This window comes from Pezoporus wallicus, unplaced genomic scaffold (assembly GCF_028554395.1).
Source record: "Pezoporus wallicus isolate ANWC-B61680 ecotype Strahan unplaced genomic scaffold, APGP_CSIRO_Pwel_v1 contig_8797, whole genome shotgun sequence".
Lineage (NCBI taxonomy): Eukaryota > Metazoa > Chordata > Aves > Psittaciformes > Psittacidae > Pezoporus > Pezoporus wallicus.
In genome coordinates, this window is record NW_026641918.1 from 765,242 (window position 1) to 784,214 (window position 18,973).

General features: G+C 52.8%; 1 protein-coding gene across 3 annotated transcripts in view; it reads right to left on the reverse strand.

Annotated features, from left to right (window-relative positions):
- ETS1 (ETS proto-oncogene 1, transcription factor) overlaps positions 1 to 18,973 on the reverse strand; it is a 67,338-nt gene that overhangs the window by 24,548 nt on the left and 23,817 nt on the right. The window contains exon 1 of one of the 3 annotated variants that reach the window (XM_057425976.1): positions 15,563 to 15,671. The exons of the other annotated variants lie outside the window; for them this stretch is intronic. Within the exon in view, the coding sequence (XP_057281959.1) occupies positions 15,563 to 15,632 (70 nt within the window). The 5' untranslated portion in view covers positions 15,633 to 15,671. Of the gene's footprint in view, positions 1 to 15,562; positions 15,672 to 18,973 lie in introns of those variants that run through there. 3 annotated transcript variants of the gene reach the window in all.

The following is an 18,973-nucleotide window of genomic DNA, read 5'->3' on the forward strand; positions in this document are numbered from 1 at the left end:
GGGCAGCCACAGCTTCTCTGGGCACCCTGTGCCAGAACCTCACCACCCTATCCAAGCCTGCTGCCCTCCTTCAGGTTCTTTCCACTCCCTCTCTCCTTCCCAGATTTATACTGTGGGTGTTGGACGGCGATCCTGGGAACGCAGCGCTCCCTGCAGTCCCAGGAGCTCACAGGGTGGTCAGCTCGCTCCATCCTCCCACTTTTCTGGGGGAGAGGGGGGAAAGAAGCACGAGAGAAACCCCTGGACCAAAGCTAAGCAAAACCACAGGGCTTGAGTCAACGCTCGCTGCAGTTACAGAAAGTTTCCCCAGCCTCAGCAGGCAGCGACAGGACCTATGGATCATCTTCCTGCAGCAACGCGAAGCAGGGCTTCCCTCAGTGGATGGCTTTGCTCCATCCTCCTCATTTCAGGTGCAAAAGCAAGCACAGTGGAGATGCAGCCACCTCTGAGGCTGAGGACTCTGGCCACAGCTCAACAACGCTCCTCAGAACTATGCAAAGCAGTCAGCAGCAAGATTTTCCATCAAGACAAAGCAGCAGCTGAGGTGAGGTTGTGCTCTGAGGCCGGTGTGGTTTAGCTCCACTCAAAACCCCCCCGTGCAAAGGCAAAACGCTCTCAGATCAGCTTCAAAACACCTTCTGCAGCTTTAGATTTCACAGCATCACAACTAAAACCTTGTGCAACCTGACGGCAGAACCCAGGCTTAATGCAACCCATGCTCCAGGTCAGCACTCCAGAGACAGCCAGGACCAGGAGGCGTAGCCAACGCAAAGGCAGCGAGGAACAACCTCCACGTGCCCAAAGCACTCCTGCTCGGGAGCCAAAAAGCCTCTTCTTGCAGCGGTCAGGCCCTTATTGGCTTTCCCAATCAAACACCACATGAGCCGGGGCATCCCCTTGGAAAACAGGATTAGCATCTCGCTCCCAGGCTTATTTGCCTCCGATCTTCCCTTAGCAGGGCTGGGAGGAACACTCCCTGCCTCGTGCAATGCTATGAGACATGCTTCTCCTGTGATAATTCGCTCTAATCCCTGCTAACCGCGCTGCTAAAGAGCTCTAATCCCCAGGCACAGGCACACAGGCACTAATGGGAGCGCAGGGTGGGCTCAGCAAAGCCTGTAATGGACACCCAGCCCTGACTGAAAGGAGGTCAAGTGTAAATAGCAAGTCCAGGTCATGCCCGTGTATCAGTGCTCCAGCTCCAGGAGATGCTCCTTAGCAAACAAGTGGCTAAACCCCAGCTCCTTACAGCCCAGTACCAAAACACAAACTGCTTAACAGCAATATAAAAACAAAGGGGAAAGCCCCCCATATCCAGCGATCCCCATCAAACAACTACTCATTTGCCTCTTGGAAGGGTGCCTGAGAGATTCAAATGGCTCATGCCTGGGACCAGAAGCCTCTTGAAATTCCTTGCTCCCCACAGGCTGGGCTACGAGCCCTGCAAAGCATGGTGCTGGCTTCACCACCACGGAGGCATCCACAACCACAGGAGCATGGCCTGAGCCCTCCCAAAGCAAACCCACAGCTGTGCTCTGGCACTCTATGGAAGAGACAGTGGTCCAGGACATCCCCACCCAGCGCTTCTCATCATCTCTGAGCATATACATTTCTTTGCAGCCAGGTTAAAACCATGACTTCAGCTGTTCTCACCTGATGATGCCATTTGTGGCTCCTTCAATGAAGTGATACATCACAGAATCACACCATCCCAGACTGGTTTGGGTTGGAAGGGACCTTGAAGCTCATCCAGTTCCAACCCCCTGCCACAGGCAGGGACACCTTCCACTAGAGCAGCTTGCTCCAAGCCCCCGTGTCCAACCTGGCCTTGAACACTGCCAGGGATGGGGCAGCCACAGCTTCTCTGGGCACCCTGTGCCAGTGCCTCAGCACCCTCACAGGGAAGAGCTTCTGCCTAAGAGCTCATCTCAGTCTCCCCTCTGCCAGTTGAAAGCCATTCCCCCTTGTCCTGTCACTACATTTGTAAGAAGTCCCTCTCCAACGTTCTTGTAGGCATCCCAGTACCCTGACATGGATTTACATACAGGATGCTACCAAGGTACTACCGTAATCACAGCAGAGCAGTTCAGACTGAGCATTTCTCTATCCAAACAGGCCCCTTCTCTCTCCTCAGACATTCATCTCCCTTTCCTTCATCACCCAGGGATACGGACAGACACGCAATGGGGATTCAGCTCCAACACCTCCAGCTGCTTGCTCTGGGGAAGGACGGGGCTGCCAAACCACACGTGAGAGTCTCCCAGAATGGGAAAGCAGAGATACTGCAAGGCTTGAGGTTAACTGGCAGTACATTGTGTGAGGAAGATGCTGTCAGGAAAGGGATGGCTGAGATCTCTTGGCAGGGCTGTCCCCTCGCAATGGGAAAAGGGCTGAGGAGCCTTCACTCATGTTAATTTCTTTCATCACCCCACAAAGAGATCTCAACCCCTCTAAGCTGGCTCAAACACACCTGAAGAACACGCTGTGCCAACGTATTTTGTAAGCAGCTACACATGACCTCACAGCTTGGGATGGTTTCATTGCGTATCTGCAGCCACGTGAAATGACTCCATGCCCAGAATCAAGACCACAATTACTTGTGCTGCCCTGACCATGATCCAACACACTTCTGATGTAGATGAACTCCCCTGATGGCCCTGCTGCTGGGAACACACTGGTCCTAAAAAGAAGCCTCTATTATGCTTGCCTCAGGAAAGGATTAGACATGCAGACACTCAGCCAAACACCTCCAATCTGTCCATTAAAAGGAATTCCCCAACCTTAACTTGATTTTCAGTCCAGGACGTGCATAAACTGATCTCTCTGTACCCTGGCCTTAGCCTTTGCCCCCAGGCTGAGTCAACGTCACGTCACACCAGACACGAGGATACCACATGGCAGGACGCAGTTTGAAGTGCCCTCAAGCAAGGATGAGGTTCAAGCCCTAAAATATCTCCATCCACATCAAAGTCTCTGTCCTCCACTTGCCAGCACTCTCATTCAGAAACCAAGAATGTTTGTTAAAGCTGGAAGGGCTGGAAACCCGTCGGTGGTATCCATGCAATGCAAGTGCCTACTGGAAGGTGCCCATGGATATTCCTACAGCATTCCTCAAGCCCAGAACACCTCCACGTGATGCAGACAGCAGGAAGCTGCTGATGCAGAAGGGGTGAAGCCGATGACGAAGAAGCACCAAAGGCAGCTCCGGGTCACCTCCGGAGCACACACGCTGCCCTGGGGCAGCAAGGGACGGGGGCGAAGCTTGCCACATCCCTCTGCAGCTGCAGATTCCTGCTGCCCATCCCATCCAACCCCACCTCCGCAGCCTTCCTGGCCAACCCTTCCCTTCAGGGCAAGGCCAGCCAGACATACAGCCAAGCTGGCAAAAACCCCGCAGACGATTGCTCAACGGGAGGGGACAAGTTGAAGCGTATCACATCCCCCATGGATTGCAAAGGCCTTACCAGAGAAAGCCCTTCTTGGGCTTTTGATAGCATCTCCATACAGCAGGGAGTGTTTTGGCTCTGCACCCGATGAGCAAAGTGAGTATGTGCAGAGGAGGAGAACCAGCCCAAGAGCTTCACCCCATCCTCACCTGGTGACCATCACGTCCCCATCTCACCACCCTTCTACCAGCATACATAAGGACTCCAGGTCTGTCAGGCCAAGCTGGCCAGTTGTCTTTGCAGTTACCAACAGAGGAGAGATGAGGGTGTTTATCTTTGAAACCAAACAAATAATTGCACAGGCTTTTGCAAACAGATCAGGGCTGGGAGGCCAGAGCGGGGCTGGTAAATCTCAGCGCTGTTTGCTCAAACTAAATAATATTAGAGCAAGGATAATCAATCACTTTAATCAACCAAAATATTTATAAGTCTTCAGAGCAAACAGTCAGCTCTGCCAGCAGCTGCCAAGAGATGGCAGGTAGCATAATGATCCACATACCTCTAATTCCCCTGCACTAGATACGGATTTACTTCTCTGCATCACTGGATTTACTAACACCGAAAGACCTGCACTTCCAAGTACTCTGACCCCTCCTCTCTGAAGGCATCCCTCCTCCCTCTCTGTGGCTCACAAATGCACACAACAGCCCCTGCAGCTGAAATCAAAGTAGCTCATAATATTCACTGCACACTCTGAGCATCTTCTCTATGCCTGCTGCTTCTCTCACCGCAGCTTCATTTAATGTGAGGGCAGAAAAAGCCTAGTATTATTTCTTTTTAAGCAGACAAGGAAACTAAGACAACGAACAAGGGGATTTTCCCAAGCACACTGCGCAGTTGAAGAGCTCTGAGATTAAGCCTTCCCCATCCCAGGCTGAGCACAGAGCTGCGCTGCAGCATGGAACCTCTTGGCGATCCACCATCTCCATGCATGAGAACAACGGGTTTCCCCATCAATGCCTTCTTCTCCAGCTCCTACTTCTAGGAAACTTCCCACCACGAAGGGACCAGTGCAGAGACTGGCCCTGGGAAGATGAAGAAGGTGGGAGTGAGCCGGGGAAGGCGGCCAAAGATGCACTGGGCTCCCCCATCAGCTTCAGTCATCCCTAACCCAGTTGCCAAGGGTTGTCCAGGATTATGTCACCTATTGGCCTCAGCCTGGAGAATGAAGGGATAAATCAGAGCAGTGCTCTGGAGGTGCTCCGATCTGCCCAAAGGAAGCCTGAGCTTGGAAACCTCAGTGAAGGCTGGGGGGTGAAAGAGGCTCAGACACTCGCATCCACCCCGCAAGCAGCGTCCGGAAGCTATTAAGGAATTACAGCCTCCCTGGCCCCGAGCCTTCCCCAGCAGAAGTGCCTGGGAGCAGATGGTGAAAGGGCTGATTGAGTTCGGCTGCTCAGGCCAACACGCTATTAGGAGGAGACACAAATGGAGGAGGGGGTGGAGGGGGCGTCATTTGGCAACTCAGGAGCCAGGAGCCCTTGCCAGGAACTCCGGGAATCTTCCACCAACCCTAAGAAGCTTGGAGGAGCTACAGCAGGGCCCTGGATGGGTGGCTTGGGGGCTGCCAGCTCCTGATGCTTAAGGGGCCATAAGTGTATGGATAGCAGGAGCCAAAGGTTCCTCTCCCCAGGCATCTCCATCTCCAAAGGCAGCACAGCCACTGCAGCGGACAGGCACCCTTCCAGGGAGGCAGGATGCCCTCAGAGACCTACATCCCTGCGGTCACAGCCCCAGGAGCTATGCGCTCCCAAGCCTTGATCCCGGTTGAGAAGGACACATAAGAGCTATCAGCTCAACAGCCCTGCCTGCCCATGGGGCCAGTCTTCCTCCCAGACAAATGCAAAGATACTTCATTTCCAACCTGGTCTAATCCCATCCCACGGGAAGGCACTGGGCATGGGATGAGCCCTCCCAAACTGCCTTCAGAAGGGGATGGGACTCAAGGGAGTCTGGATGGAGAGGAGGCGAGAGGAAAAAAGGCCACAGCAAGATACATGTAGGACAGGAGGAAAAAAAGCCAACAGGCAAAGGCAGCATAAATCTGATTCTAAAGTCAACCACAGTGCCAGCCCTGCTGAAGGTAATGCCAAGCATCTCAGCAAGAACACTGATGGAAGAACCCAAATTGCCTAGGGATGCAGGAAGGGTTTACATCCTCCCAGGGAAATGGGGGAAGAAAAAGGAGTGACCCCAAAATCAACACAACCCCAAGCTCTGGGCTCTCTGCCCTGGCAAACCAGCTCCACACACCACTGTGCCCTGCAGGGGACAGGCACCAGCTGCAGGGCACCCTCGCCTCCGACTCCATCCCTCTTTTTCCAAGGGAGGGATATATCCAATGAGTTCCCCTGGGCTGCTCTGGCTGACTGCTGCGGCTCCTGAGGTTGGGAAATCGGGAGCCTCATCAGGGCTGCGCTGGAGGGGCGGGCACGGAGCAGCTCCATGACCGTAAGGGGATCTTTTCGGAGCAATCGTTTCCAAGACAAGTCATGAGATTATTTCTTGCCTGGAATTCGCTCCCGCGGCTCCCATCGGCCCCGGACTGCTGAGTCAAGAGACCGCCGGGGCTGTGCCCTCCAGATGAGTGAATTAACTGCCATAGGGAGCGCTGGGGCGGCAGGGGGGGTGCGGGATGAAAGGAGGGAGGGACCCGATGACTCCTGGAGAGCCTTCAGGCCCCGGTTTGGCAGCTGCTTTGCAACCAAGTTAGTCACCAGATTAGAGCACAGTTACACATGCTGGCACACAGCTGCTTAAAGGCACACTACCCCTTCCCTTTGCTCTCCTTTTCCTCTGGCTTTCCCCCCCCCCCGCCCCTCCTCTTTTCCTTCTTTTTAGGCTCTCAATGCATGCTTGGGACCAGCAAACACACTGGAAGCTGACAAAGAAGACACTAAATGGCATGGGCTGGTGGTCCAGCCCCGGAGGCAGCCCCCGCTCCCTCCCCACCCCATTGATGTGATGCTGGTCCAGGCAGGTCATTCTATAGGATCCATATGGTCCCAGCCGCTCGGGGCTGGGCTGCTTGAAAGCAGGAACGCAAGAGAGTCATCCAGCTCGAAGGCAAAGCAGGCACATGGCTGGTGCCTTTCAAGTCGCAAGCTTTAAAGCCAGCTTCAAATCTGGAGCCGCTTAAAGGGATGGAAACCAGCCCCAGTGACTAACCACCCCGTCGGGCCATAGCTACCGGGACAGCTCCGAAACCCCACTGCTGACGCTGGAAAAGCAGAACTTTCCCAGCACCATGGTGGCACCGGGCTTCCCAGAAAACAGGGAAAACCCTCTGACATCCAATTCCTTTGCATCCCTTCAAAAGGATGGGGCTGGCAAATGCCACGGAGTCAGGATGCACCACGATGCTGCTGCCAACTTGCTGGACCCATCCCATGGCTGATGCTGGGGATTGAGGAAATGAGTTTTTCCTCACTTCAGGCTGCAAATGAGGAGGAATTGCGTTTACTGACCTCACAAAGCAGTCTGGAGAGACAGAGTGGTTGGGTAACACGCCTTGAGCATTTGAAAAGAGAAAGCACTTGGCACTGAGCTTTAAAACCGCTTCTAACAATAACGTGTAAAAGAAGAAGAGAAAAAAAGACCCAAATTTCACGTGTTCCACTCCATCTTCTTTGAATTTTCCAGTGCAAAAAGCCAGGAGTATTCAGCTTTTGCAAGAAACAACAGAAGTTGTTTCTTTCTTCTGACAGTTCATGTTTTTGGTAAACAATTTCTCATAACTAAAAGGTAAGGGGAAAAAAATCCCCACCACTCTGCTGCTTCTCAAACACTGACCAAAACGAAGTGGTTGTGCACAAACACATGCAGACACCTATGAAAAAAAAGCTTTCATGTGGGTCAAAAAGCCACACTTTGATTATTGCGATAGATGCTGCTGACACGGTGATGAAGAAAGCAACAGGAAACAAACCCCAAAGTGCTTCCTAGTGTCCAGCTCCACTTTCTGGGGTCTACCAGCTGCAAACATCAGTGGCAGCTTTCCCTGAGTCAGCAGTTTTATCCAGAGACCTCTAAGGACATTGCAGGAGAGGAAGCATCCCAGTGGGAATCCCAGCCTCCACAAGGACATGCAATCCTCACCCTGAAGGGACCAGGGCTGAGCCATTTGCCTTCCCCCCCCCCCCCCCCCAGTCTAGCTCCCAGGCCAAATCACAGTCAGCCAGTACACTCAAACTGGAAATCCCAAAGGTCAGATGGGTCCTGGCCTCCCTGGTGTTGTGGAGGAGGCAGAAAGGTGCAATAAAGCTTAACATACACCATAAGAAAACCTATATAAGACATTGGCACATGTTGCCCAGAGAAGCTGTGGCTACCCCATCTCTGGTTCAAGGCCAGGTTGGACACAGGGGCTTGGAGCAACCTGCTCTAGTCAAAGGTGTCCCTGCCCACGGCAGGGGTTGGAACTGGATGAGCTTTAATGTCCCTTCCAACACAAACCAGTCTGGGATTTTATGATTACAGTTGTAGCAAGGAGAGGGAGACCTGGAGCACACACTGGGGATGCTCCCATGTCCCTGCTGTGCAGAATGGGGACACCGTGCCTCAGTTTCCCCTCAAACCACGTCTCATCAGGCCTTTCTTCAATATCCTTTGGGGTCAGAGGCCCCAGAAGCATGTATGCTGCATTAAAGAACAAGAACCAAAGTCCCACCGGCTCCTTCTCCTGCGCTCCCCACCAGCCATCTGAAGAATGCCTTGGAATCACGTCAACTATTTGCAATGGGACTGGGGGGGGGAGGAGAAGGGGCACGGGGAGGGGAGCGCAGGGGGAGCCACTCCACTTTTGACTCAGTGTCTGGCTTCTTTCATCAAACCCACATTCCTACTCATGCCATCACCCTCCGGGAAAGTGCGACAACGTACATAATCCATGTGGAGCCAATTTAACATCCCCTCCGCGTAAGAGAACGCGTTTTGTTCACTAACGAGCCCTGAACGCTTCAGCCGGGGTGAGGAGCCAGCCTGCAGCTCCACAACCACCCCAGCAACAGAAGCTTTCCTACATACAGCCACGTCCTAAAGCAGAGCAACGTCCCTGCAAACCCACCCTGGGAATGCTGTCTTGGAATAACACAGCACCGGCCACCCCAGATGGGGCTCTGCCTCTTCTGTCCTCATAGGAAAGGTTTAACAGGAGGCAAAAAAACTGGAAAGCAGGAATTGCTGGAGCAGGGGATTGCTCCCACGAGATGATGGGAATGGGAATTACAGTTTAGAGCCAGACAGAGCCCTGTTATCCCAATCCACACCGAGGGCTGCCGCCAGCACACGGCGAATAGGATGCTCACGGTAGATAGGATGCTCATGGTGACCTCTGATCTCCAACTCTCATTCCCAAACCACACAAAGGAGGAGATTTTCCTCTCCAGAAAGGAAAGCTGCTAGTTCTTCCTCACATTTGTAATAGGTTATATTTACAACTACAGGAACCAGCTGCGGGATGGCTGTGCTACACCAGCACAGCATCCTGGCTTCTTGCATTACAAACAACGGGGCCACCTGCACGGTGCAGAGCACTGACAGCAATTTGAGGCACGACAGCATGAAAACAAACCAGAAATTACTGGGAGCCACCCAGCACACTGGAGCAGGGAACAGGACAACTCGGAGCACTGGTGGATGGCAAGCCCAAGAGCCTTCAGCTGAACACAGGCTGCACAGAGGAGCTCAGGCTTTGCATGCAAACATTAGCAGGCTGTTAATGCTCCTCAGGTCTGTTGTCTACAACCTATGAGGCTGGGGCTTTTAACCAAATTACAACCTGAAACCACCCTGATTTTATGCCTTTTCTTGGCCACATCTCAGGAGCTGACATCAAATTACACATCCCAGCCGGATGCGAGACCCTCCAGTGTTCATTCACCTTGATATTCAGGTAAAGCCACCTGCAGATTTGTATGTTTTCAGGGAATTAACCACCAAAGGCTGCTGCACTCAAATCCCCAAACCTGGATAGACCAGGACAGAGCAGATCCATTGGCTGCATGTGCATGCAGCAGGGCTGAACCCAGTTGTGCAAGAGCATCTCAGCCGTTATGTCTGGAGCCATCGCACAGAGTTCTGCCATCAGCAGGACTCAAGTGCCTCCCTCCCCTCGAATTCCACTGCACCTGGGAAAAATGTAGGAGCTTGTAGGAGAATCAATAAATATTTATTGTTTCACCAGCAGTATTTTGACTGGAGATGTAAGCATGGCCCCGTGCCAGTGAAACCAGAGCCTTCTTGGCCAGCCCTGCAAACAAATCTTTTTCTGTATCTAGCTGGAAGATTATAAACTACACAATGAGGAAAAAAAAAAGGAAAAAGAAACACAGGGAGTGAGCAGCTTAGTCACGGAAGAAGAACAAAACTGCTGAGATGTAAAACTATGTCGTGGGTTTATAAAACGTAAGGGGGATGCAGGCCAGATTTCTGGCTGAGGCAGCTGCACTCTTTGTATCAGGTATACATTGGTCCCACTGGCTTCTGCAGTGATGAGCATTCGTGCTGGATTGGAGCATGTATTGCTGCCTTCAGCGGAGCTACACCGATGTGGATGAACTGCAGAGCGGCCCAAAACCAAAAAGCAAATGTGGGAAGTTAGGTCTTGACCTATGGAGGCAAAATCTTGCACCCAAAGATCACAGCTTCCATGGGGATCTCCCAAGTTCACAGTGGCTGGCTCCAGGGGCATTTTAATGATCCAGTAAGGCAGATAATCCCCTCCTCCTTCACTTGAGTCAATCCTCTGGCACCATCCCACCAAGCACTGATGAAAATCTGAAAGCCTGGAAGATGCCACCAGCTCCAGCTTGCGGATCCACTGCAGGAACAGCAATGACACTTGCTCTCCTAAGTCATGCAATCTGCTCACCTTGTGAGCAAAAGGAAAAGACCCTCTTTCCTTGTCTGGGAGAAATCCACTTGGATTTGCTCCTTTCTTCTTCAAAATCCCATCTGATACCAGCACCACATCTGAAAACAACCATTCGGGATGACAGATCTGCAAGTTTACATCCCTAAATTGTGTTCAGACATGGTTTTACTCACACCTACCTCTTCCCCGAGTGCCTGAGAAGTATCTGCTATCACCAGAACAGCAACTAGTGAAGAACCCACCATCCATACAGCATCAAACTGTAATCCAGCATCTAACCACAGGCCAACCTTGGCACCCTAAACCCACACAAGAGGTTGATGCAGCCATATTCAAAAGCTGGCTCCCCTGGTCGAACCCAGCATGCCACAGTCCCATTGGATAGAGCACACATGTTCCTGGCTCCTTGCTGCCTGCCAGCAATCTGCTATGGATTTGGGAGAGCAGGGATGGCACAGGACGCGCTTGTCAGCTCGCTTTGGAGAGCTCCAGTGCGGCATTCCAGCATGAGGCTGTGTTATCCCTTCATTTTATAAGGCCTATCAAAGCATGGCACACTGTAATTACATGGCAAATTAGCAGCCACTTCGTGTAACAACACTGTAATTACACACTTGTTACATGCTTTGGGGAGTGTATGACGGAAACCTGGAAGGAATGGGGTTCTGCTCCTCTTTCCTGGAAACCTCACTCCCTGTACCCATGCTAAAAATGGTTTAGTCAAGGATATGCTTTAGACCTTGTATCCCTGACAGAAAAGTCCACGGAGCTGCCCTCTTTTAGACTCTTCTCACCTTTTGTCCCTTAAGTAGACAGAAGGTGACACTAAAAAGGCTGGAGATGGTGGCAGACGGTCCCCTCCCTCCAGGCAAACTCTCATTCCCCCATCCTAGCTGGATACCATAGTAATGGGCATTTTGTAAGCACACAGACAGATAATTGCTCTTTTTCAGTTCAAATTCTCACCTCCTCCACAGGCAATCAGCACCGAAAATGCCAGAGGAGCCCAAAGCCCTCAATTTATTAGAGTCTTGCCCTTGATGGCTGATGATTCATGCCCACACAGAGCAATCCACAGCCAAAGAGGAGCTCTCACCTTTGTTGTTAATGCAAAAGCTTTCAGAAAGATGCCAGATGCAATTCTCTGCATCCCTGAGGTCACTTCACCTTTCAGAGCTTGTTTCCCTTCCCTTTTTGCTGGGCTTCCATGCAAACCCTCTGGCATAGCCACTGCAAGCCACCACCAATACAGCTCTCATAACAGTAGTTGGGAAACTGAGTTACACAGCAGCTGATACAGCCATAGGGACCAGCCCGGAGTGCTCTGCAAGGATAATACAGGATCAAACCTTCCCTTTTGGAAAAGCAGGTCCTCCATCCACATCCACACTGCATGCAGGCTGTCTGCTTCCTGCGGCAACCACAGCAGGAGAAATGTTCCTTCTGCCCTGACCTGATGTAGTCCCAGACCCCGAACAGAGGGAAAAGCTCTTGCCAGATGAAAATACACCCCTGGGATGCCACCCCCACGCAGGCCAACGGGAACAACGCCTCCAGCTCCCAGCTGTCCTTAAGCCCATGGGTTTGTCCCATCTCCCCGCAGTCAGGATTCCACACTGTCCCTGCCCAGATTCCTCTTTTCATGCCAGGCCAAAACAAACCCACCACCAGCACATCACACACCTCCAGAGAAGGAAGTGAGAAGGAAAGTGGATGCAGGAGCATCTCTGCCTCACCAGGGACACCCAGCATCACCTGCCTGCATTATAGCCCTTCCCTGGTACCCTGTGGGATGCCTCAGGGGCAGCAAGTCAGCAGCTTCATTAGTTATCTCTTACTTGGGAGTCCCAGTTATAGGCTGCCAGCTCCCAGCATGGGGTGTGGAGCTGCTCTTAACGGGCCACAGAAAGCAAATAGAGCTTTGCAGAACTGGAGGAAACACATTAATTTGCAGAGGGCAGCATTTACTAGTTGCAAGGTGAAGTTCCCACTAGGGCTGAGTTTCACATAGTTGGGAGCTTTGCTGTCCAAAAAAAGCCAGTAAACTAAATCACACTATCCCACTGGTAGATCAGTCACAGAATCCCAGACCGGTTTGGGCTGGAAGGGACATTAAAGCTTATGCACTTCCACCCCCACCATGAGCAGGGACACCTTCCAATAGACCAGTCCTGTATCTGCAATCAAATGTGATGTTGCCATCTCTTCTATCAGATCCTATAATGAAAACCCATTCACGTACAACTTGCATGTTAAAGGAGCAGCCCACCACCGTGGCTTTTTGGCTCCTGACCTACTCATCTCACTCACACATTTTTGCTGGCAACAGCAGGGAGGAATTTGGCATTGGAAGGTTTGTACAACTTCACATCCCTTTCGGGTTATTTTTAAACCCTTTGGACACACTACAAATCCCATCGAACTCATACACGCAGCAGTGGGCGGGAGCTGGGTTTCATTTCGGGGGTGTGAGAGGGACACAGTACCAATGCACCTCTGCAGTTTCGAACAGCATCAAGCACCTGGCACATTAAACAACTTGCACAATTGAAAACCTATGGCTGTAAGGACTCTCCCTGTGTAAGGTTAACCCTATGGATCCCGTGAAGCAAATCTGTTTGTTGTTTGCTGGTTCGGAAAGGAACAAGGGGCTGGACTCTGTCTCAGGGAGGGAGGCCAATGACCATTTTGAAGAGGGCAATGGGCACATTTGATGGCACATTCAGACACTGAGACCAAAGGCTGAACAAGCCATCAGAGAGCAGTTAAGTCCTCAGTCTTATGAGGACTTAAGGCTGAGGGACCTGGGGGTTTAGTCTGGAGAAGAGAAGGCTCAGGGGGGACCTGATCGCTCCCGACAACTGCCTGACAGGAGGATGGAGCCAGGAGGGGCTGGGCTCTGCTCCCAAGGAACAAGGGATGGGATAAGAGGAAATGCCCTCAAGCTTCACCAGGGCAGGTTTAGATGGAGCTGAGGAACAATTCCTTCCCCAAAGGGTGCTCAGGCATTGGAACAGGCTGCCCAGGGCAGTGCTGGAGGCACCGTCCCTGGATGCGGTCACAAGCCACACAGATGAGGCCCTCAGTGCCATGGGTTAGTGACAGCCTTGGCAATGCTGGGGTAACAGTTGGACTTGATCTTATAAAGGTCTTTTCCAGGCTGGCTGATTCTATGAAGCCCAAACCACACAGGAGCAAAGAAAACCTACGTCTCCCACGCATCGCTGGGTGCCAGTAACATGTAGCAGCATCCACACTCCTCTCAACATCAACCCAACCAAGCAAGAAAGCTTCAGCATCCTCTAAAAAGTTGAGAGGGGAAATGAGGTTAAGCCAGCTAATTGACAGCGCTGACCTTTCTGGCTCACAGTGTTAGTGTAGCCACCAAAACAGAAGCCACTGCAGCTGAAGCCGACAGGGAGTCGGCTCTTTTTTACCTTTTGGGGTTTTATTTTTCAGCGCCCTTCCTGCTGAAGTTTAAACTTCGGGTCACCTCTAAAATGCTGTCACAAGCTGCAAAAGAGCTTTTGCAGAGAGAAGAAAACGAACTTAAGATAGGGTGAAACAGCATGTCCTCACTTCAGGCACAAGGCAGTTACATTGACCCAATGCTCAAACACCTAAATACCAGAAACGCCCCTGACATGCTCTCACCCATGCCAGGAGTGCCTAAATTCAAACAGATACGTTGAAGTGACAAACAACCCCCAGGTGTTTCTCCCTATCCCATTTTTTTTCACCTTGCATCAAGCAGGCTGCTGACACCACCTGAGTAAGAGTCCAGCGCACCTTCTTTTAACCAAAGCTGCAGGAAACACGCACAAACTCCTCAACTTCACTTTGAACCTGCTTTGGAAAATCATCCTTGCTGTCCCTGTTGCACTTCGAAGCCAGGTCCTTTCAAGCCCACACCTTAAACAGCTTTGCTGTTGGGGGGACACAGCCCCAAAAGAGCTACAACAAGCAACCCAGTCCTCCTTGCAGCAAGGAGAGGGAGAAGATGGATTATGCAAAGCCATGTCCCTGCGCTGGACACTATGTAGCAGATCGCTCAGACGCCTGCTTCATTACCGGAGCTCTGCAGACGAGCTGATGCTACACAAGCATCTACTCCAAGCCGGAGCCGCAACCCCTATGAGCTCCAGCAGTGGGCTGGAGCTGTCATTCCGGTTCGCACATGCAGCCTGAAATCCCATTGCCTGGCAGGAGCTGAGCTGAGCCCTTCCTGGGTTTCCTCGAAACTTGCTAACCGGCAAAGGAAGGCGCAGCTCTAATTCGATTTTCTTCGCCGCGCCGGCGCTGCACAAACCCAGCAACCCTCCACCGCAGCGGGAATTACAACAGGGCTCACTTCCCCCTCCCTTGCACCCTCCAGACCCTCCAAGCTCCATCCTCTACCTCGACTGAGCAAGGCAGACATCAGTCGAGCGCCCGGGGTCAGCAATCAGACGACATCAGTATGTGAATAACAGCCCTTATTATGGTAAAGACTCAACTACGAGCATTAACCGCAGCCAGCAAAACTTATCGCTACAACAGAAAAGAAACCCACACACTTTGAGTACATGGTGCTGTCGTCCCTGATAGCTCCTGCACCCTTCCTCCACCCATTTCTCCAGCTCCAGAGAGGAAAAAGCAGATCAAAGCAGCGGGTTTTCCTGGTTTAAATCTAGACGAGGTGCCGCTGGAGTTTTGTTTCCTAAATACCACGCAAGATATTTCCAGCGAGGGATAAGGGGGGGGGGGGGGGGGGGGAACGTCCACCCCAGATAAGCAGCTTGTGCTGGGCTGCCAGCTTTCCACTCGGGAAAAGACGGGGTGTCCCGGGGTTAAAAAAAAACCCATGGGAGAGCACCTCTGCTGCTCCCAGCCCGAGGTGCTCACCTACATCCCCGCAAGGATGCCAGAAGCATGAGGAAAGGCGGCTGGAGGGGCGGCGGGTTGGTGCTTAAGCAAAGCGGTGGCTTGAAGGTGGTGGAAAGTCTTCAAACTGCTCGGAAATTAAGCTCGCCTTCGCCTCTCCCCCAGCGGTGCTGCGGGACAGAGCCCGGCGGGCGCCGCCGTAGCTTAGGGAGTGGGTTTCATTTCCCCTTCCCCAAAACACTCCCCATAAACCCAAACCCCAACCGTCCCCGGTCAGACATTCCCCCCCCCACCGCCGCCGCCCTGGCTACGAAACAAGGGGGAGAAAGGGTGCGAAGGGTTCCCCGACGAGGGGACACAGGGACGGGAGGGCGCTCACCGGGGGACGGGAAGAGCTCGCTGTCCACCTTCTCTGTCTTGATGATGGTCAGGTCCACCGCCGCCTTCATGGCTGCAGCGGCGGCGGCGGCGCGCCGGGACCGGGGGGCGGCGGCTACTGAGCCCCGCCGAGCGCGGAGCTGGGCGCCCGGGCGCCTTCCTCTTCTTCCTCTTCTTCCTCTTCTTCTTCCTCCTCTTCTTTTTCCTCCTCCTCCTCTTTCCTTCCGCGCTTCCTCGCTCCTCTCTCCCGCTCCGCTCCCCCGCCGCCCCTTCCGCGCTCCCTCGTTGCCGCTCCGCTCCGCCTCGCCCCGCCGCCACCGCCCCGGCCCGGCCCGAGCCGCCGAGGGGAGGGCGTTGGGCCGGCCCCGAGCGGTGACAGCGGCGGGTGGGACCCGCTTGTGCCCGCCCCGGGGGCGGCTCCCGTACCCGGCGCCGCGGGGAGCGGAGCTGGAGCTGCCCCGGGGGGGAAAGAAGTGATGGGGCGCACGGGGTGATGGGGATCAGCGCAGCCAGCGTGAATTTGGGCGCTGCTGCTGCTCCGTTTGCATGCATACCCCGAAACACGAAGGGAGCGTAGAGTGGGAGTTTTAGCACGGGAAAACGCCGCTGGCTTCAGGCAGCCCTGAGCCAAGGCTCTTGAAACCCGTCGCTTTCACCCTGCTTGTCTGGACATGAACCTTCCACACTTAATATGGCCCCTTCCATTCTCACATCACCCCTTCTCTCTTTTATCACCACTGCGGCTGCCCACTCGGATGCTCTGCCGCCCACTAGCACATCTGAATCTGAATGTGTGAGCATTAGGGCAAACTATGCATGCGTCGAAGGTGGCTGTTCGACGGGTGGGAGGCCAAAATGGCTTGGGAACTGTCTGGATAAAAAGCATCTTGAAGATGCAAGATGGGCGTCACGCCAGCGTGACATGAAGTTAGCGGAAGAATATCGTTTTTCACATGAAATATGTTTTATTGTATTTAGGGAGCACAAACTTCAGACCACAAACGGCAGAGCAGGAGGGAGATTATGACTCACAGACATCAATTTACCGGTACGAGTGTTAAAAAAAAGTGATTAGCAACCAGCTTTTGTGGTTCTCTCACTCCGAAAGTCTCAACAGCCTCCGACACACTGGCAGGGATGGGCTTCAATGAACATCCCGGCTGTGATGGGGCAGCCGTATGAGCCAGCGCTGAGGCTCAAGGCTGCCTGCTAAGCCATGGGATGAACCAGGGTCCTGCCTGCAGTGAAACCTTAAAACGCACCGAGAGATGAGCTGCAGATGCAAACTTTGCAGCTCAGGATTATTTCTAGCTTTCGCAGTCGCCTGAGGCATGTTTATAGAAGGAAAACTTGCGTAACTAAAAGAAGCTGCGAGGTGCCAGGGCCAGGAATCAAGAGCCTGATTCTGGCTTGCACAAGCAGCCAGTTTTACCAAGGCAGATTTTACTCAGAGCTGGCAAAGCAGGGCAGGCACTTAGCTCCAGCCCGTCGGGTACCTCACCCATTGCCAAGCACTTGCATTTCCAATTGCATAGGCAATTTTGGCTTGCCAGCTCAATTATGGGCAACCTATTCCTGCAGAAGGGCAATAGGAGCAGCAGCAGTTCGCTCTGTGACTAATATAACTCCTCTCTCCAGTGATTCCCATGTGCGTTGGAGAACCTGAGCTTTACTCAGGCAGAGGACAAGGTGTGAAACCTTGGGCGGTGGGTCCTTGGTTTGAAACCTACCACAGGAATGAACCTGGAAATCTGGAAGTGAAAAGAGGATGGGTGTAAAAGAAAAAATTTGGTCCCTACTGCCTCTCCCCAAACAGGATCATGTGTTTGCACCTGACCTTCATTTTGGGTTTCTCTTCCCACACAGGATGGACAGCAATGATTGAAGGAAGCAGCTATTGAGAGGAGATTATGCAGAATGCTTTCAGTCAAAAAGCAAAAGGGGATTCAGGAGAAACAGCTGCCTTTCTGTATGATCCCTTCCAGAGCAGGCTTGGGAAGGGAAACCTGATGCAGTTATCACAGCCTGACAATCTTCCCCTTCCTACACTTCTCTCTGCGCGCTGCAAACATCCCGGGCGAGCATGGGAGCGTGCGTGCAGGGCCGGTTTACACAGCTGCCATCAGCAAGCACCTGCGGTCCCAACCGTATTGAAGTGACCCCAGCGCTCCCCCCTCTCAATAATCCACCCTCTCAGAGCGAGCAGCCTCCTGCAGCAAACCACAAGCCCCAGACTGAAACAGGAGGCGCACAGCGAGGTTGCCGTGGCTGGTCTGAGTGGGTGCTGATGGGGACGTGCTGTCCATCCCCCATTCAAGGCTCCTGTAAGCAGAGATGGAGCTGGTGATGGGCACCAGAGGAGGAAGGGGCTCCTCTGCATCTGTGCTTTAGCCTTGCTCCTGTGGGCCGATACAGTTGCCTGGGCGCTTTACGGTCTTAAGGGCTGGGTGAACTCCAGTGCACCTGTGAAGGCGTTCCTTCTCTTCTGGACCAGAACAAAGGCTCTAATAAAGATCTTTCTCCCATCTTGGTGTTTTTTATTAGGGCAGATACACACGTTCTTGGCATCTCATCTCAGCCCTGATCTTGCAAAGCCGATGACACTAAGCCACAGCTTGGTGCAGCATGGCTGCGGCAAGGCTTTGCGCTCCTCCACTCCCCAGCCTCACCCCCCCTTCCACCCTCCCCCAGACTCCTGTTGCAGTTTGCTTGTGCAGTGTACGGCAGCCCCTACATGTGGGGAAACTGGAACTGCTGCCAAGAGTAGCACCAGGGTAAAAACCCCAAGGTGGAGGAAAAGAACAGAGAGGCTGCGGACAGAGATTTCCTCCCAGGGCAGCTGAATCTCTCCTTCGAACTCGACTCCGTCCTTAATTTGTGCTCACTTCAGAGCCTGCAACATGAAAGCCCTGGCTCTGAGCTCCAGCTGAGCCGCTCAATGGCTCAGTGTTCGCAGAAGGCATGGAAGGAATCCATTGATTAGTTTCTTCAGCTGGGATGTGACCATTTGGAGTCCAAGACCTGCCAAACATGACTTCGCCTCAGCAACTGGTTCCTATTTGCTGCTTACAGGCTTTTGAAATATCTTTCCTCTTCCACATCCAAGTCTCACCCTCCTTTTCCATTCTGTCATTATTCAACGTTAATATCTACTCAGGCTCTCTCCTGTCGAGGGAGGATGCTGGGTTGCGGAGAACAGCCCTGCTGCCCTTAGTACAGCCAAAAGATTTTGCCGTTGATGGCAGATAACCATCTGCCCTCCCTCCACAATGCAGCCTGGCTGTTTTTAAACCTTTGGAACAAAGAAAGGACGGGCAGGAATGCCACATTGTTCCAGGGACGCTGACTAACCTTGGTTTCAAAGAATAATAATAATCACTCATTTAGCGTCGAGGAAAGGTATGATGAGACC